At 55.3% G+C, this 27,164-nt stretch overlaps 3 protein-coding genes across 5 annotated transcripts in view; 2 read left to right on the top strand and 1 right to left on the bottom strand.

The window, feature by feature from the left end:
- The window catches only part of SLC38A10 (solute carrier family 38 member 10), a 30,248-nt gene extending 8,880 nt beyond the window's left edge, over window positions 1–21,368 (top strand). Inside the window, exons 7-16 of one of the 2 annotated variants that reach the window (XM_015879949.3) lie at window positions 2,068–2,170; window positions 2,513–2,695; window positions 4,595–4,706; window positions 4,866–4,972; window positions 9,506–9,659; window positions 14,659–14,829; window positions 15,053–15,505; window positions 16,038–16,160; window positions 17,684–17,863; window positions 18,199–21,368. In XM_015879949.3, the coding sequence (XP_015735435.2) occupies window positions 2,068–2,170; window positions 2,513–2,695; window positions 4,595–4,706; window positions 4,866–4,972; window positions 9,506–9,659; window positions 14,659–14,829; window positions 15,053–15,505; window positions 16,038–16,160; window positions 17,684–17,863; window positions 18,199–19,358 (2,746 nt within the window). In that variant the 3' untranslated portion in view covers window positions 19,359–21,368. Of the gene's footprint in view, window positions 1–2,067; window positions 2,171–2,512; window positions 2,696–4,594; window positions 4,707–4,865; window positions 4,973–9,505; window positions 9,660–14,658; window positions 14,830–15,052; window positions 15,506–16,037; window positions 16,161–17,683; window positions 17,864–18,195 lie in introns of both variants that reach the window. The other variant, XM_015879948.3, reaches the window with a different exon arrangement.
- Window positions 21,369–21,374: 6 nt separating this feature from the next.
- Window positions 21,375–22,433, bottom strand: NDUFAF8 (NADH:ubiquinone oxidoreductase complex assembly factor 8). Its single transcript, XM_015879950.2, has 3 exons — window positions 22,322–22,433; window positions 22,124–22,234; window positions 21,375–21,561 (listed from the first exon to the last, which is right to left on the bottom strand). Exons 1-3 carry the CDS (start codon window positions 22,400–22,402, stop codon window positions 21,541–21,543), a joined length of 213 nt encoding a protein of 70 aa, XP_015735436.2. The 5' UTR covers window positions 22,403–22,433; the 3' UTR covers window positions 21,375–21,540.
- A 304-nt stretch (window positions 22,434–22,737) lies between these two features.
- On the top strand, window positions 22,738–26,912 carry TEPSIN (TEPSIN adaptor related protein complex 4 accessory protein). Of its 2 annotated transcripts, XM_015880170.3 has the most exons (13): window positions 22,738–22,817; window positions 22,963–23,035; window positions 23,452–23,543; window positions 23,630–23,723; window positions 23,863–23,930; window positions 24,051–24,129; window positions 24,369–24,440; window positions 24,549–24,755; window positions 24,864–25,038; window positions 25,284–25,397; window positions 25,528–25,606; window positions 25,743–25,877; window positions 26,137–26,912. In XM_015880170.3, the coding sequence occupies exons 1-13, from the start codon at window positions 22,776–22,778 to the stop codon at window positions 26,629–26,631; spliced, it is 1,725 nt and encodes a 574-aa protein (XP_015735656.2). In that variant the 5' UTR covers window positions 22,738–22,775; the 3' UTR covers window positions 26,632–26,912. The 2 variants fall into 2 exon arrangements, with proteins under 2 accessions (XP_015735656.2, XP_085378636.1); XM_085522510.1 differs by lacking the exon at window positions 23,630–23,723 and having other exon boundaries at window positions 23,454–23,543.
- The last annotated feature ends 252 nt before the right edge of the window (window positions 26,913–27,164 follow it).

Raw genomic sequence — 27,164 nt, 5'->3', positions numbered from 1 at the left:
GCCCTCTGCTTCCCTGAATCCCTTTGCAAATATGCAGAAGAGGACCACAGAGTCATTGACTTTGGATAGCTGTTTGCATGCTTCCAGTTACCTGCTTTTCACGGTGCTTTCCTTTGGCACAAAGGAGGGCAGGATGACAGCAGGCTATTTTCACATTTCTAGCTGCATTACCTTCTGCACCAAAATGGCAAGTGAGCAATACGTGCCCAGCCAGAATAGTAACAGGCTTTAAATAGAAACATATATCCAAATGTGGACACGGAAAAGACCATCCTCAATTGGAAGGCTGGCAGAGCTGGGCTTTCCCCCCTGTAGTTCTAGCAAACGAGTAGCATGCCAACAGCAAATGAATGTGACAGATAAAATTTGTTCAGACTGCTGTGTTTACACCCACATGCACGATCCAAATCAGCGTTTTCCACTTATGGGCTCTCTTGGCAGCTTGGTCCCCACCCGAGCACGTTCCAGCCTTGCTGATAATGTCTCCATTACATCTGGCGAGGGGAGGTTTTTATGTGGTAGCCACACAGTCCCCAGCACAGTATTGCTGGGAGTTGGAAATGCAGGGAAATCATTTGGTCTGGACCAGCATGCGCGGACCTAAATATAGACTCCATCACAGCACTTACGTGGCAAGCTAAACCAAAAACAGTGTGTTTTCTCCAAGTGTTGGGGCAATGTGCTGCCCCAGCCCAGGCAGTCCTTATAAGAGTGTTCTTCTCAGCTGGATAGGCTTGATTTTTGTTAAACCTTTTAAAAAATACATAGTTCTGACTTGAAACAAAGCTCCCTCCCCTTCAGCATCTAAATGCAGAATACATACAGTAAGGAAAAATAAAGGTGGTGTTGCTATACCTTGAAAAGCTGACCTTAACTTACTTAGGAGTTCGATCCTGTTGGCTCTTTAGAATCTGGCCTGTTGCTGCAGAGCTCACAAAGTGGGTCACTGCTCCACAGGTGTGCAGCATGGGAATCTGCTTCAGGGCTGAGGATGGAACAGGAGGACTCGGGGCTCCCTGTGCTGCAGCCTCTTTGTGTAACTGAGCCCTGCAGGGTGTCAGGAGGGCTCTGCAGGAGGAAACCCCTTATTTCTGCCAGTGGTTATTCTGCTGAAAGTGGGGATAGGACAAATCAGTGCTCACTGCCCCTGTGAGCGTCAGTCCCTGCAGGCAGCTTGCTCTGTGTCCAGAGGAGCTGTGTGAGGCAGTCCCTGCAGCAGAGTGGGATGCTTGGCTCCTCGTGCAGGTGCTCAGCTCCATCCGTGCAGAGCACTTTGAAGCCCAGGTATTAGGGGTTAAGGATTTTGCTCCTCTGCCTGACACACTTTCTGTTTGTGGCTTTTTTGCCCACTTGGAGTTGGGGATCCCTCCTTCCATCTCACTGGGTGCTCCCCCTCCTCTTGATCGCTTCAGTATCGCAATGCCTGGATGTAGCCACTCGAATTCAAATAACCAGACGTTAATGAGTTGCTAAAATATGCATCTGATGTCAAAAAGTACATTCCACGTGCTGTAAGTACCCGAATCCCATGCGATCCGCACTCCCGGCTTTCTCCAAACTGAGCTCCAGCAGCAGCACCGAAATATGACAAGCGCTGCATTTAGTTCTGTTTGTTTAACTTTTCCTTCAGACAGTGTGATGCTCCAACCTTCTTCCTGCTTTTACTTTGTAAACACTGCGTTACTTTAATTATCAGCGCCGAGAGCTCCAAGAACAATAATCTCAGTGCTCTGCCTGGCCTGGTGCCACTGGTGCTCAGCGGAGCAAACGGCCATTAATTTTGCAACACTTTTTTGAACCCAAATGTTTACATCACACGTTCAGCTCCACGTGGTGGGGTGGGGAGAGCAGGAATATTTTTGCAACGCTTAAGAGTTATGAGTGTTCTGCAATCTCTTGGCATCGGCAGTATAAATTGTGGAATAGCGGCGAGTGTTTATGCTCTATAGGGGGAAGGTGTCAGGGAGGTTTTGCTGCTGGGCTGAGGCAGGGAATGCGCTCGAGTTTGGGTGTTTTTTTACCTTCTTTCTGGAAACTTTCCTCTAATAATTTACCCCTTTTCAACAGTCAGGTCTTGCCTACCTATGACAGCTTGGATGAGCCGTCCGTTAAAATCATGAGCTCTATCTTTGCTTCTTCCCTAAACGTGGTCACCACCTTTTATATTACGGTAAGAAACTTCCCCTTCTCTTTCCTTGCCAGAAGTCACGCTCTGGAGGGGCAATGGGGAGGATGATTTGTCTCCAGATGGGGCTGCTTTCTCCTTATCTGTATTTATACTCAAAGATACTTTGCTGAAAGCAAAATGAAATGGAGAAAAATGTCTCAACTCTTTGGGGGGGTGTTGCAGCCAGGGCTCCCAGAAGGCTCCCTATGGAGGTGACCCCACACTCCCTCCTTAGCAGGTCCTCACTCCTGGGCAGTCATTGCCCACCACCCTTTTGCAGAGAGCAGCTGTGTATGTGCTTTGGAGTCCAAGCTCCCCTGCTCACCTCCCCCTCCTGCCGGACAGGTGGGCTTTTTTGGCTATGTGAGTTACACCGAAGCCATTGCTGGGAACGTCCTGATGAACTTCCCTTCCAACCTTGTGACGGAGATGATCCGAGTGGGATTCATGATGTCGGTCGCTGTGGGGTTCCCGATGATGATTCTTCCATGCAGACAGGCGCTGAACACCCTTCTCTTTGAGCAGCAGGTAAGTCCCTCTCACGTGGCCAGGAGCTGCCTTGGTGTGCACCTTAAAAACTTGCTTTTTGAAGGGCTCCTGTGACTGTTTGGCTTCTGCTGTTGGCTGTTGACCTGGGCTACAGTTGTTCCTCTGTTCTGTGGGGCTGCATTGACAATGGCAATGGCACGTTTCAGACTGGTGGGTGGGTACTGCTGCCTGGAGGGACAAATGCTCAGCTCCCACTGCAGGTTAAGTGCCTGCTGTGCACAGCAGGAGGCTGATGGCAGTCTGTACATTCTGCTCTATTGAGTGGTTAATCCGCGGTGCTTTGAGTTTCCAGTCCTCTCTGCAGAGGAATCCCGTGGGCAGCAGTGCTGGGGCCGTGAGCCTGGGGCCTGCCCTGCTCTGCTGCCCCCAAGCTCACATGGCTGCTGCTTCCTTGCTCGACTCTCATGTACAAGTGTTGCACAGTTCAGACCTGAGTTGGTTCTCTCCCTCACAAAGGAGGAGAAATGTGCTTTTGGAAACAGAGGAGCCTCCTTATTTCCTGCTGCTCCAGCTGGCATCCTTTTGCTGGCCAACTCAATCTCGCTTTGCATTTAGCTCAAGCTTCTGTTCCTGGCCTCAGAGCCTAGCCTCATTTCTTCTGTGTGCCTGCTCTCCTTCCTGCTCTTATACCATAATTCCCATCTCCCCACCTTGTCAGTAGCTCTCTGAGCACAGCCTCCTCCTCTCGGGGTTCAGATGTCCCCTTCTCAGTGTCTGCCCACAGCACGGAGCTGCAGTGCAGCACAGCCCTCTCCCACACATTCACCTTTCCCAGGGTCAGATCTTCAGACAGCCACTGTGACTATAGTTGGTCTGTCTGATTTAGACTGTGAGTCCCTTGTGGCAGTAGCGTGTTCTCCTCTGTGTATTGTACGGCACTAAGCATGCCGATGGTATTCAGTAAATAACAGTAAGAGATTGTGGGAATGTTCTGAGGCCTTTGTGTATCTGCATAAATAGAAACCTCTTAGGGCAGGAAATAAAACTCGAGCAATTTATAGCTCTAAATCATGCCACTTCTGCCTGTGAGAAGCCCCCGGCTCTTTTCTCACGTTGGGAGAATCTGAGGGTGGGGGAAGGCTATTGGAGCGGGGCAGCGGACGTGGAGGGCTGGAAGTGCTGGGGAAGCCTCACTTTTCCCCTGGGCTCCGAATGTGTCACTTTGCTTTTGTGTCCCATCTGTGTGCCCAGGAGCGTGGGGACCCGCTGGCTTTCAGGGGCACGTGGGTCCGTGGCATCCTGTGCTTTCCACACCTCTTGCTCAGGGAAACGTGGGCTGGGACAGGAAATGGAGGGCATCTGGAAACCCTCCAGCATCGCCAGCTCCCCCGCAGCTCTGCTCATCCTCTGCAGCCCAGCTGGGGTGTCTTCCGTCACGTCGGAGGAGCCGGCCCACGCACTGCAATGCGGTGGGAATAGCCCTGCTCCCGGAGGTGCTGGGGATGCCTCAGTGCAGCAAAACCAGAGCTCTTCCCAGTGCCCGCGCTCCCTCCTGCCTTGTCAGCTGTGCTCGTTTCTCATGCCCTCAGCCTCGGGGCCACTCACAGCAGCATCACTGGCAGAAGGATTCGGATACAGCTGTGCAGTTCGCATTTGGGGCAGGATGGAAACAGCAGCTTTGGCTGCGTGCCTCCTATCAGTCTTGTTTTGAAGGTTCAGATGCAGTTGCATATTAAAACTACTCAAGTACATCTAGCTGCCCCCCCCACCTCATTGCTGCAGAGATCACAGTGCGGAGGTGATGAAACTGCCCCTGTTCAGTCTGCCTGGCTCCTTTCACCCCACTGGCAGAGCCTGAGGGGTGATTGCCTTGGAACTGTGCATATGTGCAACAGGGGCTCAGTTCATTCTCTCCCCTTCCCACCTTTTCTCTTCCAGCAAAAAGATGGCACCTTTGCTGCGGGGGGTTACATGCCCCCACTTCGCTTTAAAGCCCTGACGCTGGCTGTCGTGTTTGGAACCATGATAGGAGGCATCATGATCCCTAATGGTGAGTGAGGGGTGTGGGGAAAGCTGCCCAGTGCTCATTCTTCCTGGCTCTGCTGGGTAGGATGGCTGGGCTCGTACTGCAGGCAGCTGCCAAGAGCTGCTGTGCTTGTGATTCTGGAAGAGAACAGCTCTGCTGACTCCTCTTGTTCTTCTTTGCCAGTGGAAACAGTCCTGGGCCTGACAGGTGCTACGATGGGAAGCCTGATTTGTTTCATCTGCCCAGCTCTTATTTACAAGAAGATCCACAAGAATGCACTTTGTTCACAGGTCAGTGGTGATGCTGCTTGACATCCCCCTAAGCTCTCTGCAGAGCCTGGGAACAGCATTAATGTGGCTACAGGAGGGCAGCTGCTCCGTGCTCCCTGCTGCAGCCTCTTGTCGCAGGTGGGACTGTTCTGCTCAGAGCTCACAGGGCTGGCTCAGTGTATGGCTGCCCCATTTTGCACAGAGGCTCTTTATATCCCTCTAAGCAGCGAGCAAAGCTTTCATTTGCTGCGTAAAATGCTGCCTCCAGTCTGCCTTCTGATGGGCTCCAGGTTCTGTATCCACAGACTGGGGAATCCAGGCAGCCTATAAAACGTTAAATCTCAGCCTACCTGGGCTGGGTAAAATAAACAGGGCTCCTCAGCGATGTGGTTCTTGCTGCTGACCTACAGCTCTCTGGTCTCAACCAAAATAATACTAAAAAGGAACACACACGTAGAAGTGTTGCTTCAGGAATTGATCTTTAAAAGATTGGGGTCGTTCAGAGGCTATTAAAAGTTGAGCTTTTCCTCTTGCTCCAGTTTGAATTGGCCTCCTCGGGGACTGAAACAAAGTGGCTCTTTGCTGGGCTTGATCTCTTCGGTTCTGCAAGTACTGCTCTTTTATGGGGTCAAAATTAACATGCTTTGTTTTTTATCTAACAATGACCGAATCTGTGGCCTTTTAGCAGGCCTGTGCTCCAGCATCCCCAGCCACCACCACGCTGCTCTGGGAATAAGGTTTTGGGCAAACTGTGGAGTCAGCAGAGGGAGAGCAAGAATTTCTGTGGGTCCTACAGAACTAATGGCTTTTTCTGAGTTTAATGACTTGTGGGTTTGCAAACGTATGTGAAGCTTTTAAGCAGGGTGCTTTTTTTTCTTTCCCCACGCTTTCTCTGACACGAGGAAATAGTCCAACTTTCCAGCTTTCACTCTGAATTCTGACACTTTGGTCCTAACTTCTTTGACTGAAACCCCAAGCAGGAGTCTGAATGCCAGCCTGGATTTTTTCAGGGAAACAAAGAGCACTTTCAAGTATTGCTTTCTATTCCGGCCGAGCCAGAACGTTTCTCTGCAGTGCCTTGAAACTGCACTCAGGGTGTGCTGAGCTCTCTGGCTGCCCAAGGCGACTCTCAGCTGCCCGCAGTTGAACGCTGGGGCGCTCACAATGCGTGACCTGAAATGCCGCTTGCAGGACTGGAGAAGGTGTTTGTCCTGCAGAAATCCCACAGAGGAATAAGGGCTTATCTGAAGCATCAGCCCCCGGGTTACCCTGGCATTTGAAGGGGCTGCTAGCGAGCTGTCCAGCCTTCTCTTGAATGATCCATGACCTGTCAAGTTTGCATACTTGCTTTGACCGATGCTCTGAAGTGCTGCAGCAAGGGCACACCTGTCCTCAGGAACGCGCTCGGCTGCATAGCACTCCATGCCTCAGCTCTGGGAGCTGAGACCGGGGCCCAACCCTCTCCTTGTCCCTCCAGGCCTTCTGCAGAGACTCATTTATTCATACCCCGTAGCTCTTTCTTTGGTCTCCTCCTTCATTCCTGCTTCCTTTGATCCAGGCGCTGCACTCCATCAAAATGTGCTCCTGTGAATAGTGGCAGTCTGGGGGGAGAAGGAGCTGCCCTGGGCAGAGCTGGCCCTCCCTACTTTTCCCTGCCTGAACAATGCACGTACACGTTCTGCCTCCCCACCTGCACCATCCTGAACGTGTTTCCAAAGCAGCAGGTCTCAAATCCAGCTCTTTGACTTGTTGGGTTATTCAGATTCTTGTAGTGTTTCTTCCATGTGTGCTGGGCCACTTCTGTCTTCCAGCAATGTCCAGCATGGAGCAGCTGGCAGCACCGGAGCTGGGTTTTGCAGAGCTGGGAAGGTGATGCCAACGTAAGGTATGATACAGCACTGAAAGCAGCCATGAGGGCTGCAGGGCAAGCGGGCAGTCCCAGACATTGGCTTCTGCCACCCAGCTGTGAATTGTCACAGCTAACATGAAGGTCAGGCTGCAGCTGGGATCAGCCTGGGTATGGCACGCTAAGGGGGAGAGCAGTGACAGCAAGGCAGGGAGTTAAAAGCTCAGAGAGAGCCCTGCGGGGCCATGGATGAGTTGGGGAGGAGCATCCCCTTCCCTGCAGCACGTTCCTGTGATGGCGCAGCTCTGTGTCCTGCTGCCCTGGGGAGGATTGGCAGAACACCGCTGAAGGTCGCGCTCAGGTCTGTAAACACAGTGTTGAACTTCCAGCAGGAAGGTGTTGGCTTCCCAGTGTTGACACAAGCGTGTGTCTGAGAGGCCCCTCCTTGGGAGGCCGCGCTGCTGCTGCTGTCCCGCTTAGGGAAGAGGAGCTTTGGAGGCTGCTTGGGTCAGGAATTGCTGCTTGCTCATTGCTGCGTGGTGGGATGTTCCCCTCTCTGCCTTAGGTCAGTGCTGTGCATTGCTGTCGTGGTGGAGGAGCCAGGGAGGGACACAGTTCTGCATTCCTTTGCACTTACACCGTCCCTCGGTGCACTGTGTCCAAAACAACACAGGTCAGGAGATTTCGTCACTCGAGGCAAATTCAGCTCTTGCTTCGTGCTGCTGGCTCAGGCGTGGTCAGAGGAGATGCTCTGAGCTAATGACACTGCTGTACAAAGTTCAAGCTCTCTTCTGGGAGGAAGCACGGCCAAGAGAAAGCAGGCAGCAAAGGAAACGGATGCATAAACTTCCTCTTCCGAGTTCCCGGCTGGGCCCCAGTGCTGCTCTCAGGGACGGGTGCTTGGCATACGGAGCTGCGAGCAGGAGGAGGCTGCAGCCAGAGGGATGTACCTCCTGCACAGAGTCCGTGCCCAGGAGCCCTTCTGTGTTTCCCAGCTTCTTGTCTCAGAGGGATGGAGAAGATTCCCCCTATGGGAACAGCTGCTGGCTCAGAGCTGCTCTGCACTGCAGCTCCTCTGCTTCTTCCACTTTCTCCACCCCAAATGCATTGGGTGGTTGGTTTCTGCCTCTGCTCTTCCTTGAGACACCACTGAGTCCCTGCAGCCCACGTTGCTGTTCCTGTGACTTCCAGGGGTTGGTCCTGGTGGTCCCTTGAGCACCAACTCCCTCCCTGTTATTTTTTTCACACCGTAGGTATCTCAGTGGAATGGAGTTGAATTGCAGACCTCCATTTGGGTCTGCAGCTTTCTTGGTCTGGGTAAGAATGGAGGTTGTGGGGCGGCCCGGCCCCTGGGAAGCTCCCAGATGAACTCTAAATGTTGAACAATCAGAGGGGCTTAATTCAAACCTGTGGCTCCTTACTAAGATAAGAAACAACAAAAACCCTTTTAAAACCAGTAGTGATTTCAGCCGTTTCCTATGGTTTCCCTTTTCTCCCACATGGCTCCTGGTTCCTGTGGCACCAGAATACATCCTCTTTGTGGAAATGCTCTTCCTCTCTGCTGTTGTTTCTGGAGGACGTCGGCACAGCCGCGTTGCTGCCAGGGCCGTGGGTCGAGCGAGGGGGGGAAGCAAAGGGCAGGGACCTGCCTGCTGCTCCCTGCCTGCAGGATGTCTGCTCTTTGTGCGTGGGGCCGGGAGCAGCCCGTGCTTCTGTTTCCTTTGCAGCCCCTCTAAGATGTGCCCTCTGCTCCCTGGCCGTGTTGCTGATCCCTTTTCCTTCCGAAGGCGTCTCGTGGGCGCTGACCACACTGACCCCACTCCTACAGCAATGGGGAGCCCAGCACCAGCCCCATCTCTCCCTTTGGACTTCACCTTTCTATTGTGGGCTCCCCCTTTTATTTCCCATCTTCTCCCTCCTCCGGTAGCCCGTGGCAGCTCCTGTTCTGTTCATGTTCCCCAGTGGCTGTTTCTGCTTTTTCTCACGCTGAGCTGCATCCTCTTGCTGTGCCTCTTGTTAAGTGCGGTGTACGTGCTGCAGGATGAGGATTCTGGGGAATAAGGCAGGGATGAGACCTTTCTGAGTCAGAGGAATTCCTTACAGAGTCCTTCCCCTCACAGGATCCAGGTTCTGTCTTGCTGTATTTCTTCTCTTTAGTCTCAGCTTTCTGAGTTAGTTCTTAGCAGATTCTTCCTAGCTTTTACCCCATTCATGGAGCATTAGCCACCAGCATTGTGCAAGGACATCTTGCTTTCATAGATAAGAATTCTTTACAGTTTCCTGGTAAACCTTCTGGCCTATGAACAGGCCGGGCACCTCTGCTCTCAGCCAGAGACTGTGCAGTGTTGCAGTGTAGCTGCTCAGAATGCCAGACAATGTTCCCATGCAGCTGGACTCCTGTCCATGTGCATTTTTCTATTCTGATGCCCTGTCCACCTCCTCTTGAACTCTTCTGATACAGGGGTTGTCTTTTACAACAGCTTCCAGCATCTGAAAGTGTCATTTTGTGTCCCTCCATCCAAATACAAACAAACCTCTGCCAATTGTGACTGTTTCCTTTTTCACCCCTTCCCTTTCTCCTCAACTCTCTCTTATTGCTATGGGTAATTCCACTGAGCTTTGAGTTGTTTGGCAGCACTGTTTGCATGCAGAATACTACGCAGCATCATTTGCTTTGCTGTGCTAACCAGAGCTGCTGACCATTGCAGATCATCTTGTGGATTGGCCTGGGAATGTTGATCATCAGCACCTACACCACCTTGTCTGCCACCGAGGACACGCCGGTGAAGACGGAAGTGGTGGGCATGGAGCACCTCGGGAGAGAGGAGGACAGGATGGAGCAGGATGCTGTCAAACTCCCAGGTATGTGGCTGCTTGAGTTGTGCTTCCAGCTCTGCTCCCAGCTCCGCCTGTGGTGAGCACTGGGTAACTTCCAGGAAGGCTGTGCTTCCAGGATTGCCTTTGGGAAAGACATGGTCCCTTTGGGGTCCTTTAGTGGGAACAGAGCATGGATGTCCCCACAAGGTGACCTGCACAAGGACAGCCTAGTGCTGGCTGACCAGGGCTGCTCCCAGCATGCTGCCAGCACATCATGCTCCCTGTAACCAGCCGTTCACGCCGCTCAAAGGTATGTAAATTTACAGGCACTGACTTTTTTTGGTTGTGAGGTTATAAATTTGGATTCGGATTTAGCTCAGACAAAGCCCTTGATTATGCCTCAGCTTTGTTTATGGGTCCACGTTATTTATTATTTGTTTACCATGGCTGTTGATGGAATTACAGCCGAACCTCCCTTCCCCAGCTGCAGGCTGGGCCCTCGCAAGGCCACCATGAGCAGGTGTCTCCTGACCTCGTGCTGCCCCTCCTCTGTGCCTGCGTCCTGTTTCTTTATTTTATTTTTGCTCCATTCTGCTCAAGCTTTTTGTTCTTTGGGGGCCTTGAAATATCCTCGCCGAGATTGAGAACGGAAGCGAGAGAAGGGCTGTCTCTTCTGGAGCTTATCCTCCCTCCCTGCTGTTGGCTGGGTTCCTGCTGAGCAGCTCTGAGCATCTCCGACAGCGGTGCTGCCGCGATAACATTCACTCCTGGGTCGCTGCGTCCCTGGCAGCTGAGGGGTTTTCTGCCTCTGCTCTCACAGCTCACCCGAGATGCATACGCCTTCCCAGGCGCTGCGCTGCCCATGAACTCTGAGCAAAAGATGCTCTCAATCCCTTAATCGTGTGCGCTCAGCAGGGCTGGGAGGAGGGATGCGATTGAATTCTTCCGTCTCGGTTAATTTTGGAGCAGTAATGGCCAAAGAACAGCTGCTCGTTTCAGGAGGAGTCGCTAATGACACGCATGCTTGTGGCTGGGAGGATAAAAGGAGTCCCATAAAGGATGGTGTCCGCTGGAGCTGCTCTATCTCTTTGCCACTTCTTCTCCATGTGAAGCATTGTGGGGAGCTGCACTCAGTGGTTGCGTGGTGCCCGGTGTCTGCCCTGCTGTACCCATATTTCTCTGAGCTCTGCAGTGTCTGCACTACCTGAGGCTGGTTGCTGGGTTGTGTCAAAGAATCAGAACCACGGCATGGTTGGCTTGGGAGGGACCTTAAAGATCACTGAGCCCCAAAAGCTGTGCTGTGGCTCAGCTCAGGCTGCCCAGGGTCCATCCATAGTCTCTGGTACCTCCAGAGCTGGGGCACTCACACTTCTCAGGACAGCAGTGCCAGGACCTCACCGTCCCCTGGGTAAAGAATTCCCTCCTAGGACCTGGCAGCACGGTGCCCCAGCAATGGGGACGCACGGCTCTGCCTGTCCCCATGCGGGAGCTGTGGCCGCGCGCCGTCTGCCTGCTGCTGTCAGCGTGCAGGGGGAGCTTTACAGGCCCCTTTGATGTTGAGCAGCCCAGAACTGTGCAGACTTTCATTAAAGCCCTGCCCTGTGGGCCCTGGGATTATGAATATTAGAACATTGCCCTTTTATGTGAACACGTATTGACCGGCGAGCTCTGAATAGTGTTTTTACTAACGACACCCAAGTGCCCATTACAGCCCCAGCCTGTATTGCTTGAGGTTTACTGTCAGCAGCTCTTCGGGAAAGGTATAAAACCCCTTTCAGAAGCGTTCGGCTGCACCATGCAGCGTGCGTGCGGATGGTAAAAGGTTGCTAAGCTGCCTGTGGAAGCTCATGAAGGCAATTATCCATTAGGAGGAAAGAAAAAAAAAATAGGAAAAAAAAAAAGGCTAATTAGGCAATTTCTCTCTGTATTTGAAAGCACCCTAGAGGGTCTCACGGGGCGGATTAAGATTTTGTAATATTTTTCAGCTCCTTACTCCGTTGCTGCTGCGTCGCTCTCTGCCTCTCCTCGCCTTGTGCAATGTTGGTAACAAAGCCCCGATTCACGCCGTGATGCAACGCGCCCTTTCCCCGCTGCACCACCAGCCCCACACATCCCATACCCCACGGGTGCTGGTGGCACCGGGCTGCCCGCTTCGATGCCTTGCATTGACCCCAAAAAGAGCCCATCCTGGGGCAGCTCCGCCAGCGGCGATGGCTGCGTTGTTTGCCGGAGTGGCCCTGAACATGTGCAAGCCATGGATTATGCACAGCCCCTAATCGCTGTAGGAACAGCTTGATGCTGCTGCAGCTCTCCCCGGTGCTTTGTGAGAGCGAGCTTTTAATAGTGCCTGTGACACAGAAAAGGAACTATCAGCCTCCTGTAATTTGGGTTCGTTTTTACTGCTGGTGCGTCAGGAGACAACTGTGAACTAATTTCAGGGATGCCATTTGATAACCTTGTGAAATCTGTCACCGTTTCAGCCATCAGGGGGGAGCTCTCATGGGCGCCGCTTGGCCGGGGGTCGGTGCCTGTGTGTGCCTGGGGGCTCCCGTGTGCTCAGGGCTGTGTGGGGCAGCCCCACTCCATTCCTTCCCCTGGGGTTCAGTGGGTTCTGGGGGACTGGTTTGCTCCCATCCCTCCATCCCCACATTTCTCCTATTGTAAAATGGGGCTGCTCCTTTTTGCTGGGCTGAAGTTCAGGCAGGCTGTGTCCCAAGGCTGCTGTCACCAAGGGGTGCTGCTCTCTGTCTCCTTGTGCTGTCCGTGCTCTCTTTCCCCCTTCCCCAAGCAGGGTGCGTATGGGATGCATGGGTGCACAACCCAACATGGTCACTGCTACGGTGGACGAGAGAGCTGCAAAAAACCACGTGAGGAGGGATTTAATGCCTTTCTGGGACCGCTGCTCCCATCCGAAGCAGGAGCAGGGGGAAGGGAAGCTTTTAGGCTGCTAATCATGAAATTTTATTGCAGCCTGGAGAGGCTGCTGGCAAACCACAACACATCGGCGCGCACACGCGCTCACAAATCAGCTGCAGAAAGCCCCAGCAGCCCCCCCACGTCCGTGAGTGTGAGCGGAGCCGTGCTGCGGGTGAGCCCTGCGCAGGGCCGGGCGTGTTGCTGTAAGCCGAGGAGCTTTTATAGCCTCTCAGCCTTTGCCTGTAAAGTCCAACGCCGCTCATAAAACATTAAGAGGCACAGCATTACTGTAACGCTCTCCAAAGGGACCTGAAGGGCGACTAGACAGTTAGAGTGATTATTACACATCCTGAGCAAAATTGTTCTCTGCAAACCACATACAGCCCCTCATAGATTTCCATGCAGCGTGCGAGGTCGTTAATTCACACCCTGATGATGAACTTAATTTTGTTTCCTGCTGAGCAAATGACGGCTTAGAGGCAACTTTGTCTTATTATGGCATGGAGACTTTGGGTTTTGTTTGTGTTTTGTTTTTCTTTCTGCCTTTCCCCGCATTGTTTTCAGAGCACGGACCGTGGGAGCCCTCTCCTGATTTACGACGGAGCTGCTGCAGCCGCGGGGCTGCTTCCACCTGCTGCAGCACACTGGGCATGGCACTACGGGCTGCGGGCACTGCGCCTGCTCTGCCTTAACTCCTCCGCTTCCCCTTAGCGTGCACAGTTTCCTTCTCTCCCAGATTTGTTCTGTTTGTTCCTTCTCTTTTCCCCCCTCCAACATCCTTTTTGCATTACGGCCACCTCTGGTTGTGATTTCCTTCTGCATTTGCAGCTTTCTGCAGCTCTGATTTCATCCACGACGCAGTTCCCCCGTACACAGCGATCTTCCCGCTCCGCCAACCAACGAAGGACGCCTTTCCTCCAATAGAGTCAATAATGTTTTGCTGCTGGGCCAAGGTTTCACTGGGAACGTGGGTGGGAGCAGCACTGAGCACCTCCCTGCACGGCCCTGCATCCTGCTGCTTCCCAGGGCGCACATCCAGCAGTGGGCACCAACCCCTGCTCTCTGCACGGAGCATCCTGCCCTGACCACTGAGCCCTGGGGAGCCCCTCTATGGAGGCAGACCCTTGGGATAGGCTGTGGTTTCTCAGAACACCCACATCCCTTCCTCCCACCCTCACTGCAGAACACGGCCGGGGCAGAACTCAGGGCCAAGGACTCCAGGTTTCTGGCTGAGCCCTGCGTGCTTCTGGCACGGCTCCTTCTGGGCCAGGATTTGGCCTTTTTCTTCCCCAGCTTGGGTAAGGCCCACGCAGCTGAAGTTGTGGCAATCACTTCTTTCCCATGAGTTCATCTTGTAATAAATCGCACCAGCCCTGTGGAGGGGGAGGAGAAAATTGAAAGATGTTTATAGAATTAATTCCCCAAAGGAAATCGCATGGGGGAGGGCAGAAAGGGGGGGGAGAGACTTGGGAATTTTTTTTGTTACAGAAGATAATTTTTTTTTTTTCCTTCTGTTGGATGGAAAAAAAATCTGCAGTTCAACTTCAGTGCTGGGAAATGATTGTTTCCTCCTCTGCTTGTGTCCTATGGAGCAACGTGCTCCATGGTCCCAGTGCCTTCTCTCCCAACACTTTGGTCCTTCCCACAGGGGCTTTGTCCTCACGATCTTCCCATTCTGCTCCCCAAAACCCGCTGCTCTCTTCCCTCCTCTTCCAGGGTGATCAGCCGGGCTGGGCAAATGCTCTTGCACCGGTATGAAAATTGAAAGGAATACGTACCAAAACAGGTGCGGAGCTGCTCTGTGGTGTGCTCCCAGCATGGGCGGGCGCTGGGGGCTGTGCGGAGCCCCCCCTGGTTTCCCCCATGCTCACAGCCATGCAGCGGGCAGCCCAGGCGGATGCTACCATCTGGCGGCTCGGGCTCGCAGCAGCTCTGGCTCTGCACTGCTGCACTGAGGAAAGGAGCAGCAAGCAGAACAAAGCCCTGGACCCGCTTCACTGGCGCTGGGGGAAATAGAGCTGCCGCGTGGAGCAGGGCTGCTGTGGGCACAGCAACCACCTGGGTGCTGTCGGGGGGTTGTCGATGCGGCCATGCATAACCCCTTTCACTAACAGTGCTGCGTTTCCAGAGCAGAACCCGGTGGTAGAGGAGGCAGAGGATGACCGCCATAAACCCAAACTGCTGGATGAGAAGGAGGAGATGGAGCAGCCACAAATCAAAGTGCCCATGGAGGTACCTGAGAGAGACGAGGAGAGAGGAAAGCCAGAGGAGAAAGTGCAGCTGGACCGGCCCGACCAAGGTGAGGAGGGGTGTGGGGAAAGGCCGTCAGCTCTGGGACTGCTTTGGGTAAAGGTCCTGATCTCTGCTGGCTGCCTGGTGGGTTGAAGGTGGTGCGCTGTATGATGCTACTGGGACTAATTATGAGTGCAGCCTGTTGATGAGGGAGCAAATGCGGGGGGCAGTGGGTACCCAGGCATGGCCACATACACCGTGAGCCCTGACCTTGCTGCCATATGCTGTAGGTATCGCCCTGCCCATGGGGGAAGCACATCGCCACGAGCCGCCCGTCCCACATGATGAAGTGGTGGTGGACATGGGGCGGGAACGTGAGGACTCAGTGGAGAACAAACAGGCACTCGGAGGAGAAGAAGGGAACGCACCGAAGGCGGCTGAGCTGCATCCCCAGAAAGAGGCAGAAGGGAAAGAAGTGATTGCTGAGAGCCACGCGCAGGGAGGGACTGAAAAACCTGTAAAGAATCTGAAGAACGCCCCGGAGGTGAGCGTGCCGAAGGATGGCCGGCTGCCATACAAAGAGCAGGAGCCAGGCAGAGCAGCGCCGGATGCCAAGGCTCGAACTGCCATGCTGGCCGGTGAGAAGAATGCTGAGGCTGCAGGCGATGGGGAGAAAACAAAGCTGCAGTTCCCCAGGAAGGCGGAGGAGGTGGTGAAGTCCCTGGAGAAGGAAGCAGACCCTGGTAAGCTCCCTCTGGTCCTGTATGTGCCCCCGGTGAGTGTCCTTGCTCCATCCTTCGTCCCGGTGTTTCCTTCTGATTTCACAAGATGAGTGTATGAGCATGCACAGCCCCTTCAGCTGCTGCTGGCAGAAAGGAGGAATCTGGTGGCTTTGACAGCTACTGTAATATCTGTCAAACAGTTGTTTGCCAGCCTGCTAAATGTCAGGTGCCGTGCTGTTCCTGAGCGTCTCCCAACTCACTGGGGATGCGGAGCTGGGAGATCTTGACAGGTAACACATTGCTAAGTGCCCATCTGAAAGCGACTCAGAGCCATTTGTGCATTTTAATTGGCTGAGGTAGTTAGCACTGGCTCGCTGCCACGAGTCTATAAGATTGTTAAATATTTTTTTTTATTATTTTATTACTTCCCTTGCAGTCATCAGGTTGAATATAAACTGTGCTGGCACGGGCAGGGATGGTGTGACACTGAGTCGCTGTACAGGACCGTGAGCTCCTCCCCGATGCCAGCGCATGTTGGTTTGTTCATCTGCAGGTGAGAAGCCAGAGCTGCCCCTCCCGGAGCGCGTGGAGCCAGCTCAGCCCCAGCAGCTGGAGCAGAGGGAGAGCTGGAACGGCGAGGACAAGCAACCGGAGAACGCAGAGAACAAGCTGGAGGGTGAGTGCAGAACGTGGGCTGCCAGTGCAGGATTCCTCTGCGGGATGAACGTGCCAGCCCTGCCAGGCCTGGCTCTGCTGAGCACATAGCTTGGGGCCAGAGTCACCTCGGCGACGGCAGCAATTAGTGCCTGTCTGCAGCTGACGCCTCCGGCGGAGGTTGGCACGTTGTTGGAGGAGTCCCTGGCACGGCGAGGCCGTGAGTCACGGCTGCTCCCCTGCCAGCAGCACTGACTCCATCTGAGCACAGCCAGCGTGAGGCCGTTTGGGTTCTGCAAAACATGGGCAGAGCTGGGTGCCCTGCAGGGCGGGGAGCCCGGGGTGCCCCCTCCGTGGGGCCACGTGCCCACCTGGCAGCACGCTGTGACCCCGGGGCTGCGCTGCCCTCGGCGGGGTGAGCCCGAGTGCTTTGCTTTTATGACTGTTGATGTTTTGCTGGAGTGCCTGTTAGAGCCCAACCCAAGCGCTGGCTGAGGTCTGCTTCCCGACATCAAAGGGGAGCTGGGAAGCAGCACAGCCTTTGTTTGCGGGGAAGAGGTGTGCCACACAAACACGGAGCTCCGCGTGTTTGCGAAGCTCTCAGCCAGAAACGCTTTGATTTGGCGTTAAACCTTCGCCTGCTCTCAACCCAACTGTTCCCATGCTGCGCTGGGACCGGCAGGCTCGGAAGGGGAGATGGCAGAAATGCTTTCATTGTTTATTTGGAACAAAGTGAGAAAAATAAACAGATCGCGAGGAGTCAATTGTGCTCTGAAAGGCCGCGCTCCCCCCGCAGCCCCACATTCTGCAGCACAGTGAGAGGGGAATTCTGGAGGCCCTCAGCTAATAGCACTGTAACGTGAACTGGAAATACTTCTCCGTAATCACTTTGTGGGTGATTAGCAGGACAGGGGTAGGCGGCGTGTGCTGGGAAGGGATTAACGTGAGCTGCATCCCGTTTTAATTTAGATGGCATTTTACAGGCTATTAATTTTGACATTATTTCCTTTGGGGCAAAATGGTTGAGAAACACCTCGAGTTTGGGGGAAAAGCTGCTGGTTGGTGTGGGAGGTGAGTGCCACACACCCATGCTCTGCAGATGGGATCCATCCAGTGGCTCCTGAGAGCAGAGCAGCAGCAGTGCAGCACTGGGACCATTTTGTGCATGTTGTGCAGCGAGTGAATCAACCTGAGTCATTGCAGCCTGTGCTCTGCTTTGTGTAACTCTCTCCGTAGGGTCGGACTGGTGGGCAGGATTCCCGGTCCCAGTGCTTGGATCTGCTGCCTGGTGCTGTGTTTGCAGCCTGCCCTGGAGCTGCACGCAGGCTGCTGGCCCCCTGCTGCCCTCCTGCAGTGCCCACAGCCAGAGCTGTGCAGGGTCATGCCATGGTGTTTCCTGCTCCAGAGGGCTGGGGGTCAGCTCACCCAGCAGCATTTGCAGATCAGGATTTCCAGCTGAAGGAAGCCACTGCAGTCCCTCCAGCACTGACAGCTGAGTAGTGTGGATTTAGGGTCATGGATTTTTTTCTTTTTTTCTGTTTCTAGAAGCAGAGCAGGCAAAAATGCTGGATCACGCCATGCTGCTGCAGGTGATCAAAGAACAGCAGGTGCAGCAAAAGCAGCTACTTGATCAGCAGGCAAAGCTGCTGGCTGTGATTGAAGAGCAGCACAAGGAGATCCACCAGCAAAGGCAGGAGGAGGGAGGAGAGGAGAAGCCAAAACAAGGTAAGGAAACCACTGGGGAGTGTGAGCCCCTCTGTGAGCTGCTCACTGCTCAGAGCAGCTCCAAAATCAGGCTGGGGGAGCTCCAGGTCCCTCCAGCACATGGCAGAGTTCAGTCTGCAGCAAGACATTCCTGACTGTGTCTGATTAAGTTCCAGGGTGGGGATCCCCCATGCAGAGATAATGCTCCTGCTCACATCTCACCTTATTTCCCCACCTGGCCCTTGGTGGTGATCTCATTCTTCAGTCCCTTGTTATGCACAGCATGATGGGAGCAGGGAACCTATTGCTCTCGGTAAGAAAAAAGGTTGTACATGTCAGTTTTTCTTCTGCAGCAGAAACGCAACAGGAGCCTGCTGTGCCTCTCTCCAAGAGTAAGGAGGAAGAGAACCTAGGAGCTAAGCAAGAAGCTGCTGCAAAGCCACTCGGTAAAGAGGCACGGGAGCACCCAGTGCTGGGCGCAGGTGGGCAGCCTGCTGAGTCAGCTGAGCAGCGCAGGGTGACTGCAGGAAGGCTGGAGGAGGCTGGAAACAGGCGTGAGATTCCTGGGGTTCCTCCCAAGGAGCGGAAGGTGCCACAACAGGAGATTGACAGAGCTGTTAGAAACGCCGCAGAGAACAGGGATCCCCTTCACGGAGATGCCCAACGTGTTCCAGCAGCCAGAAACCACCTAGTTAAGAAGCCCTTGGCTGAGGATGCAGGAGGAGGTCATGAAGCCAAAGCTGGAAGAGACGTCCACAAGAATTCCCTGAAAGCTGTGGAAGCAGCTACAGTTCCTATCCAAAGAGAACAGCTGGGAGCTGCCAAAGTTCAGGGAGTAGCAGGAAAGAGTCTGGAAAGAGACTCGGGAATAGACCTTAAAGCCAAAGCAGTGAGTCAGGTGGAGCCCAAAGACCTGGCAGTTGCACTGGGCTCCTTGAATAAACGGAACATGGCAGGGAGTGAGCAGCACCTACGGGAGCATCTGAGAGCTGCAGATGCTGAAGGGGCTGATAAACAGCAACCAGCCTCACGGGGGGACCCGGCCAGCAACGTGCAGGTGAAGGAAGAGGATCTGCGGGAGAGGGTGGTGAATGTGGCCCAGGACCCTCAGGGAGAGCTCCAGGGCAAGCAGAGGCGTGTGGTTGGAGGGCTGGCAAATGGTGCTGAGAAGAAACCGAGCCCTGAGAACGCTGCTGCCCAAAAGCTGGAGAAAGGAGCTGCTGTCCCTGGGGACCAAAAACAGGATCATGACGTCAAACCGAACCGGGACCTGAAACTACAGGTGGACCTGGACCTGCGGAGGAGGAGGCGGGACCTGCTGCCTCGCCAGGAGGAGGAGGAGGAAGCCGTGCAGGGGGCGGGGGTCTTTATTGGCCTCAACCCCCTTCCAGATGTGAAAGTGAACGACCTGCGCAGCGCTCTGGAGACGCGGCTGAACCAAGTGGCAGAGGGAGCACAGCAGGTGGTCCACAGCCGGCAGATCAAGCAGATGACGGAGGCGGATGGGAGCATGTGAGAGGGTGGCCGTGCGCTGTGGGTGGCTCAGGGTGTTGGCCACGGGTGCGAGGCTGGCAGGCTCTGCAGGGGAGGCTGCAGTTCTCCGGCTGTTTGCAGTTCTCCGGCTGTTTGCAGTTCTCAGGCTGTTTGCTGCACGAGCCAGCTGTGTGTTGTTGGATGCAGCGTGTGACCCGTGGGGTCTCCTGGAGCTGCAAGTGCTGTGTGGGCTCCTGGAGTCCCTGCAGGGTCAACCCATCCCCTCGTGTGCCTGTAGGGAGCTGAGGAGGTGACAACCGTGAAAGCAAAACTCCCACTGTCTTCTGGCTTTCAGAGGTTGCCATTGAACCTGGTTCTCTGCCAGCTTCCAGGGGCTGTTTTCAACATCTTGTTCATATCAAATTGCCTTCTCCCTCCAGCTTTCAGCTCCCCCTTCAGAGCCGAGGTGTCTGTCCATGAGGTTCCCCTGCCTGCTTGGAGAGGCTTCTCTGGGTCCTTCCCACCCAGGGCTTTGGGGCAGGGAGAGATGCCTGACTCGTGAAGGGTTTCGTTCTGGATTAGCACCAAGGCAGATTGAGCTGAGGACAGGCTTAGCTAATTGCTTTGGTGTTTCTCTTGAAATGGGAGCTGTTAGTCTTGCTTGTTTAGGAGATAGTTGTGGTTTAGGGACCTAGTTTAGTAGAAATGCTGCCTTAAACGGGCACAACCGCTGCTGTTGTGCTGCCTCTACTCCCAGGGATTTAATTGGTTGGCCACACACTAGCAATAATGATGAGCTCTGCTCTCTCTTCACCCTCTGTGAATGCTCACGCTCTCATCTCTGCTTTCAAGCTCGACTTCTTCAGTCCAAAGTGCATTTCAAAGCTCAGCCGGGGGGCTGCAAACCGCCTCCTCTCCAGCTTGATTTTTCTGCAAGGGGCAACTAATTTAAGAACAAAACATGTGGCTTAAAAGGGCGGACTCGAGGGGCTTGGCTCAATCATACCTACCTCTTCTCTGTAACTCAATGGAGCTGTTTGTTTTGTGTGTTCTTGTTCCGTGCTGTGTTTTACATCCATAGATATCAGTGCTCTGCCCCTGAAAATGTGTTTTATGAGCAAGGACGGGAAGGGCTCTGGTTTGTTGCAGACTCCCAGACAGTGGTTCATCCCATTGTTCCTTACTGTTGCATCCTGACTTACGAATGTAAGAAAACAAATCCCAAAGCTCACACTAAAACGGCTGACGTTTCCCAGCCTGGAGTCTACAGACCTCATCACTGTGGTGGTTTTTATATCAGTATCTCTAAAGTGTCTTTGGTAAACTACCCTCGTTGAGTTTGTGTCCAGTGGGACCTCCTGGAGACAGAGATGGGGCATCACCAGGCCTGTAGGACAGCCACGCTGTTCTGTAATGGGGCCTTGGCTGTGTTGCTTGTGTCTGCTCCAGCAGCCAAAGTCTGCTGTGTGCCTGCACCTGTTGTTTGAAGGACATCCTTGAGTTAAAGCAGCACGGAGACATAGAGCGACTCAGCCCCATTTCTTCACCAGGAGCTCCCACCCCGCTTCCCTGTGCGTCTCCTCGTGACTGCCGTAGCCTTAACCCTCAGGACTTCATTGTACAAGTGAGCTTCTCCATCGCGCTGTCTTAAAGCACAACCAGCAGGAGCCCTGCACAGCAGGGACTGGGCAAGGCAGGGGCTCAAGAGCACATTGCTCAGTGTTGGAGCCTGCAGCGTGGCAGCGTGCTTCGTCATCTGCCTTTCTATAGGAGGAGCCTTCCCTTCTCACAGTGCTGTGTGCACCCCAGGACAAGGACACTCTCCTGCCCCGTGGTGCTGCTGTGCATTTGGCAACGTGGGTTTGTTGCTGAACGTCTCTGTGGCATCGTGGGTTTGTTGGCATTTGTCTCCATGAACACAAAGGACCAAAGATACCCGGCCATTCCCCAGCAGCCCAGGAGGGGCAGCGCATGGCTGTTCCTTAACAGGGACCGTCTGTAGCGGGGCTGGTGGGAGACGGAACCGTGCGGATCAATAAAATAAGCTGAAGCATTTTGATCTGATTTTAGTGCTTTAATAAACGGGTTGATGGGGAAAAGCTGCATGGGGTGAAGGTGCCTGAGGTCGGGGTTGTAATAGAGGCCAACCCTGAGCTCCAGCTGTCAGCTCCATCACTTCGGTCACCTCCATCACTTGGTCAGCTCCATCACCTTGGTCAGCTCCGTCACTTTGCCGCTGCTGCTGCCTGCAGATTGACCCGTGTGAGCTGGTCCCGGTTCCCCCATCCCCATATTACAGAGTCACAGAATGACCCGGGTTGGAAGGGACCTCAGGGATCATGTAGTTCCAACCCCCTGCCTGGCAGGGCCACCAAACATACACCTTTACTAGATCAGGTTGCCCAGGAGACCCCATAGAGACCCCATAGATCCCATAGATCCCCATATAGATCCCATAGATCCCCATAGATCAGGTTGCCCATGGCCCCGTCCAACCTGGTCTTGAACACCTCCAAGGACGGGGCATCCACAACCTCCCTGTGCAGCCTGTTCCAGGGCCTAACCACTCTCCTAGTGAAGAACTTCCCCCTAACATCCAACCTAAATCTTCCCTCTTTCAACTTAAAACCATTTCCCCGTGTCCTGCTATTGTCAGCCCTTTCCTGGCAGTAATTTCCCTTCAGGTATTGACAGGCTGCACTGAGGTCACCCCTCAACCTTCTCCAGTTGAACACACCCATCTCCCTCATCCTGTCCCCGTGGTGCCGCTGCTCCAGCCCCGTATCCCGGTCCCATATTGGTCCGTACCGCTCTATGGCAGCACTCCCGCAGCGCCCAGAACTCCCTCACACACGCGTCCCGTCTCAGCTCCGCGTTCCCGGCCGATGCCGCGGCCACGCACCGCCCGTAGGCTGCGGCCTAAAGCGGGGACAGGAAACAACCGGAGTCACTACATCCCAACGAGCCCCCTATGTGTCCCGGTGTGTGCTCCAGGCCGGGCCCCACCTGCTCCCCGCACGCCGCCAACACAGCGGGGAAGCGCCGCAGCCGCGCTCGAGCCCGGAGCCAAACGCCTCGGCCCGACATCGCCTTATGCACAGGGCGCCGCCATGATGGCGGAAGAGCTGTTGGCTGCCCGCCTCTTGATAGGAGGAATGCTGTGTCTGTCAGCGCTCTGCGCGCTTGGATTGGCTGGATTGAAAATCCGGTGGTGTGGATTGGTTGTACGTAGCGCCCGCCTCCTGACCAGCTTCCTGTAGCTCTGATTGGCTAAGAGGACAGTTGTTTACTTCCTGCTACTGGCATCAGCTCCGTAGGCCACTTCCGCCCGTAGCTCCGCCCTTCCTGAGCGCTGATTGGCTGATCCTGTGAACCTCGCTCTCTCATTGGTGCTTTGCCTTTTCCTGCGGGCGGAAGTTTGAGGCCGCTCTGGGGCCGGGTGGGAGCTGAGCGGACTGTCATGGCGGCGCCGCTGCGGGACCGGCTGTGCTTCCTGAGCCGGGTACGGGCCGAGATGGGGGATGACGTCAGCAGGAGGGGTCTGACGTCACCGTGGGGGCGTGACGTCACTGTTTATCCCTCGGGGTGGTGGTGGGGGGCTGTGGGGCCTTTTAGGATCGCTGGGTTCTCATCATTCCTCCCTTCAGCTGCCGGTGTTACTGCGGGGAACTGCGGACCAGGAGGAGCCGTGCCCGGGGTTTGTGTTGGAGGAGATCAGCAGTATCTGAATGGGGGGATATGGGGGGAGAGAGAGACAGCCATAACACCTGTAATGGGGACTGCAATGGGGGGAGATCCATCCCTAATACATGTAATGGGCCTAATGATGGGGTGAGATCCATCTAACCCTAACACATGTAATGGGCACAGCAATGGGATGATATCCATCCATCCATAACACATGTAATGGGGACAGCAATGGGGTGAGATCCATCTATCCCTAATACACGTCATAGGCACAGCAATGGGGTGAGATTCAGCCATAACACATGTAATGGGCCTAATGATGGGGTGAGATCCATCCATCTCTAACACACATCATGGACCTAATGATGGGGTGAGATCCATCCATCTCTAACACACATCATGGACCTAATGATGGGGTGAGATCCATCCATCCTTAACACACGGCCCAGAGATCTCCCGTGAGTCAGCAGGGAGCAGTCAGTGTTTGCTGGAGTTCCTGCTGGGCCGGCTGCGCGGCGGCTCCTGCCACGTCAAGCTGAAGGTACGACATTGCTGGGGGCTGGGGGGATTGATGGAGCTGTGGGGTGGGCAGTTCACCCCAATGTTGGGCCCGTGACACCTTGTCAGGTGCTGAAGATCCTGCAGCACACGTGTGCACAGGGCTCACCGCAATTCGTGCTGCAGCTGAGGAGGAACGCTGCCTTCATTCGGGAAGCTGCAGGTAATGGGGTGTAGGAGTAGGGCAGGGGGTGGGGAGGGCTGTGTGTGTTGCTCCTGTGGCTCTACAGAGCAGCCTGGTGCAGTTCTGTGCTGGCTGAGGCCGGGTTCAGCCCCAGGATGTCTCGCCTCGTGCCTTGCAGCATTCACTGGGCCCCCAGACCCCCTCCACGGCAACAGCTTGAACCAGAAGGTCCGGGCTGCTGCGCAGGTGAGTGCTGGCCCCGTGTCCTCTGTGCCTGTGCACTGCTATGGAGGCTGGAGCAGCTCCTGCTCCCCATGTCTGGTGCTCTCCAGGTCTCTCCTCTCAAACATCCCTCTCTCCTGTCAGGACTTGGCCAGCTTTCTCTTCTCGGATGCTGTGCCCCCAACGGTTGCCACGTGTCCTGCCCGTCCCCTGCATCCTGCAGGTAAGTGCAGGCTGTGCTGTACCTCCAGCTCCAGTGCCTTGCAGGGGTCTGGCCCCTGTTACTGCCTGCTGGTGTGTTAGGGCTGATGTCCCACAGCTCTGCTAGTTACAGGCTGAGAGTGTTGTGTGGGACACAGGGGAACAGGCTGCCATAAGTGTTCTGCTGTGCTTTCTGAGGGAGGAACAGCAGTGACCCAAAATGCCTCTGCTCTTTCTGACTGTGCCTTATACCTCCCCTAGGCATGGGTTCCAAATCCAGTCCCTGCAGCTCCATGCAAGGATTTGGCTTCAGCAGCGACAGAGGCGGCTCTGGTAAGTGCCATCTGAAACCCTTGCTGGGCATTGCCCTCACCCTGCATATGGGTGCTGCCCCCCGGAGCCCTTGGGCCGGGCTCTCAGCTTCCTAAGGCTCTTTCCCAGCCTCAGCAGGTGAAGCCCTGCTCAGCACCATCCAGCGAGCAGCTGAAGCTGTGGCCAGTGCTGTGCTTCCCTCACTGGACGGACCCCGTTCTCACTGTGGGGAGCTCCATGAGGACACCTACCAGCCTGTGACAGCTCCTTCTCCTGCCAGAAGCTTGGCCAGCTCAACCAATCCACCAGCAGCCACCACAGCTCACATTGCCCGAGGTGTTTCTCCCATTGCCTGAGCTGCCCACCCCACTGTGTTCTGGGGTTGCTTTGTCTCCTTCTAGGGCCAGTATGTCACTCCCTGGTTTGCTGTTGCTGTGCTTGCAGTGAGCCACCAGCCGGGGCTGGCAGGGGGCGGCTGGGAGGAGGCAGACAGTGGGCACAGCTCCCAGAACTCCTCACAGGAGAATGGTGACCTGAGCCGCACCTCAGACACCTACAGCAAATCAGGCAGCGACAGCCACTCTGGGACCAGCCGGGAGCTGGTGAGCGGGGCTGAGAGGTAAGAATGGAGAACAAGGCATGTTTCTATTGCTCCGAGTTCTTTTGAGATGGTTTTTCCATCTGTACATTGCTCTTGTTTCCCATACTGTATTTTCCATCTCCTGGAGCCGACAGACTCTGTTCCTCTGGGGGTGTTTGTCCTCCTGGTCTGGGCAGCCCTCAGCCACATAGAGCTGACTGCAGGGACACTGCGTGCACAGGACGGAGCAGGGCTGTCTCTGTCTTCATGCTTTCCCTTTGCAGGGTGGATGCTGACAGCCTGGGTGATTGCCTGAGGGAGGTGAGCCTGGTATCAGCACTGACACAGGGGGCCAGGGTCTTCCTGACCAGGGAGGAAGCACAGCACTTCCTTAAGGAGTAAGTGCCCGAGGTGGATGCTCCCCAGGTGTGGGGCAGCGTGAGCCTCACTTGCTCTGCTGGCCCTGGCTACAGGGCTAAAGTGCTCGTGGGGCTCTATGTGTGTCCATAACTGCTGTCCCTGTGCCAGGTGTGGGCTGCTGAACTGCGAGGTGGTGCTGGAGCTGCTCAGTCGGGCCCTGGAGGACCCCAGTGACAATGTCCGCATGGTGAGTGCCTGCAGGGCTGCTGCTGGTTCACATCTGCCATGGGGGGCTGCAGGCTCAGCAGGGGCAGGGGAAGCAGCTCTGCTGAGCTTGGAGGTTGTGGTGCCTGCCGCCCTGCTCAGCTCTCACCTCCCCACAGCGATCCATGAGCGCCATCTCATCCCTCATGTGCTCTGACCTGCTGGCTCTGGACCAGATCTTTGCAGGGACACGACAACAACTGCAGCAGCTCAGCCAAGGCAGCCCCGGCCCTGTGGCCAACCGAGCAACCAAGGTGACTCCTGGGGCATCCCAGTGACTCCTCCCCGGCTTGTGGTGCCCTTGGGAGCTTGTTACCTTGTCCTTTGGGGCACCCCTTGCTACCAACCCTTGGAGCTGGCTCTGTATGTAATGGGTGGGCAGTAATCATGTGCCAGCATCGTGCTGCTGCTCCCAGAGCCGGCAGATCCTTGTGCCCTGAGGGTGGCAGCAGGCACTGGTCCCTGGGAGAAGGTGCTAATACTCACTGTGCCCCGTTCCATCTCTTCCCCCAGATCCTGCGGCAGTTCGAGGCTCTGTGTGGAGGCCGCCCGTCCCCCAAAACCTCAAGGCCACGCTCAGCTCCATCCGCCCTCACTGAGGGCTCAGCCCCCTGCACTGGGGACCTGCTGACGGACATCCCACCCCTGCCTGCAGAGAGCAGCATCCTCCAACCCCTCAGCGCACCCACAGCCCCCAGCACCGCAGCAGCTGTGGGGACACAGCCGGGATTGGAAGCGGAGCCCTGGGAGCAGCCCGGCCCCATAGCAGTGCCCATCCCACACAGCCAGGAGGCAGAGAGCAGGTTGGGGGTGGATGTGGGCACGGCTGCAGCCCCCACCCGCAGCCTGTCCCTGTTTGCTGGCATGGAGCTGGTGGCAGCGCCCAGCACAGCGCTCAGCCTGCACCCAGCGCCTGCGGAGCCGCGGACGTTGCCACAGCCCCAGGGTGACACTGTGCCTGATCCCAAGGACTCACAGCCCTCGGCCTTCTCCTTCCTTAATGCATAGCGGCTGCTGCAGGGCTGGATATGGGGCTGAATGTGGCTTCTCACCAGCAGGCAGCCCTATGGAGGGCAATGGGGCTGTGCCTGGGTGCTGTCCAGGAGCCATAGGGTCGGTGGCGGAGCTTTGAGGCTGGTGCTGCCATCCCGTTATGGGGTGGTCCATGGGTCTGGTCCGTGGGGCTCCACTGCTGGGTTGGGGGTGGCCCTGAGTTGGGGTCAGAGCTGTGGGGGTCGTGCTGCTGTGATGCCAGAAAGCACCAATAATAAACCTGAGCCCGGATGGGACCCAGGGCTGCCTCTGAGTGCTACATGGACCCCACACCGCCCCTATAGGACCCACACCGCCCCTATAGGACCCACACCGCCCCTATTGGACCCACACCGCCCCTATTGGACCCATGCAGCCCCTATTGGACCCATGCAGCCCCTATAGGACCCACACCGCCCCTATAGGACCCACACCGCCCCTATAGGACCCACACCGCCCCTATTGGACCCACCCCGTCCCTATAGGACCCACACCGACCCTATTGGACC

This window comes from Coturnix japonica, chromosome 23 (assembly GCF_054131305.1).
Source record: "Coturnix japonica strain WE chromosome 23, WE-NBRP24, whole genome shotgun sequence".
Classification (NCBI taxonomy): domain Eukaryota; kingdom Metazoa; phylum Chordata; class Aves; order Galliformes; family Phasianidae; genus Coturnix; species Coturnix japonica.
The sequence above is the reverse complement of the archived record's forward strand: the minus strand, read 5'-3'. Positions and strand labels throughout refer to the sequence as shown.

Bases quoted from the DNA above. Each gene is read 5' to 3' on its own strand.
- NDUFAF8 (XM_015879950.2), bottom strand. From the start codon at position 22,402: ATGTCGGGCCGAGGCGTTTGGCTCCGGGCTCGAGCGCGGCTGCGGCGC. The intron at 22,235-22,321 runs GTGGGGCCCGGC...TCCCCGCTTTAG, and splicing joins TGGCGGCGTGCGGGGAGCAG to GCCGCAGCCTACGGGCGGTG. The intron at 21,562-22,123 runs GTACGGACCAAT...GTCAATCTGCAG, and splicing joins GGGAGTGCTGCCATAGAGCG to GCAGCAGCAGCGGCAAAGTG.
- TEPSIN (XM_015880170.3), top strand. From the start codon at position 22,776: ATGGCGGCGCCGCTGCGGGACCGGCTGTGCTTCCTGAGCCGG. The intron at 23,544-23,629 runs GTACGACATTGC...ACACCTTGTCAG, and splicing joins CCTGCCACGTCAAGCTGAAG to GTGCTGAAGATCCTGCAGCA. The intron at 25,607-25,742 runs GTGAGTGCCTGC...ACCTCCCCACAG, and splicing joins CCAGTGACAATGTCCGCATG to CGATCCATGAGCGCCATCTC.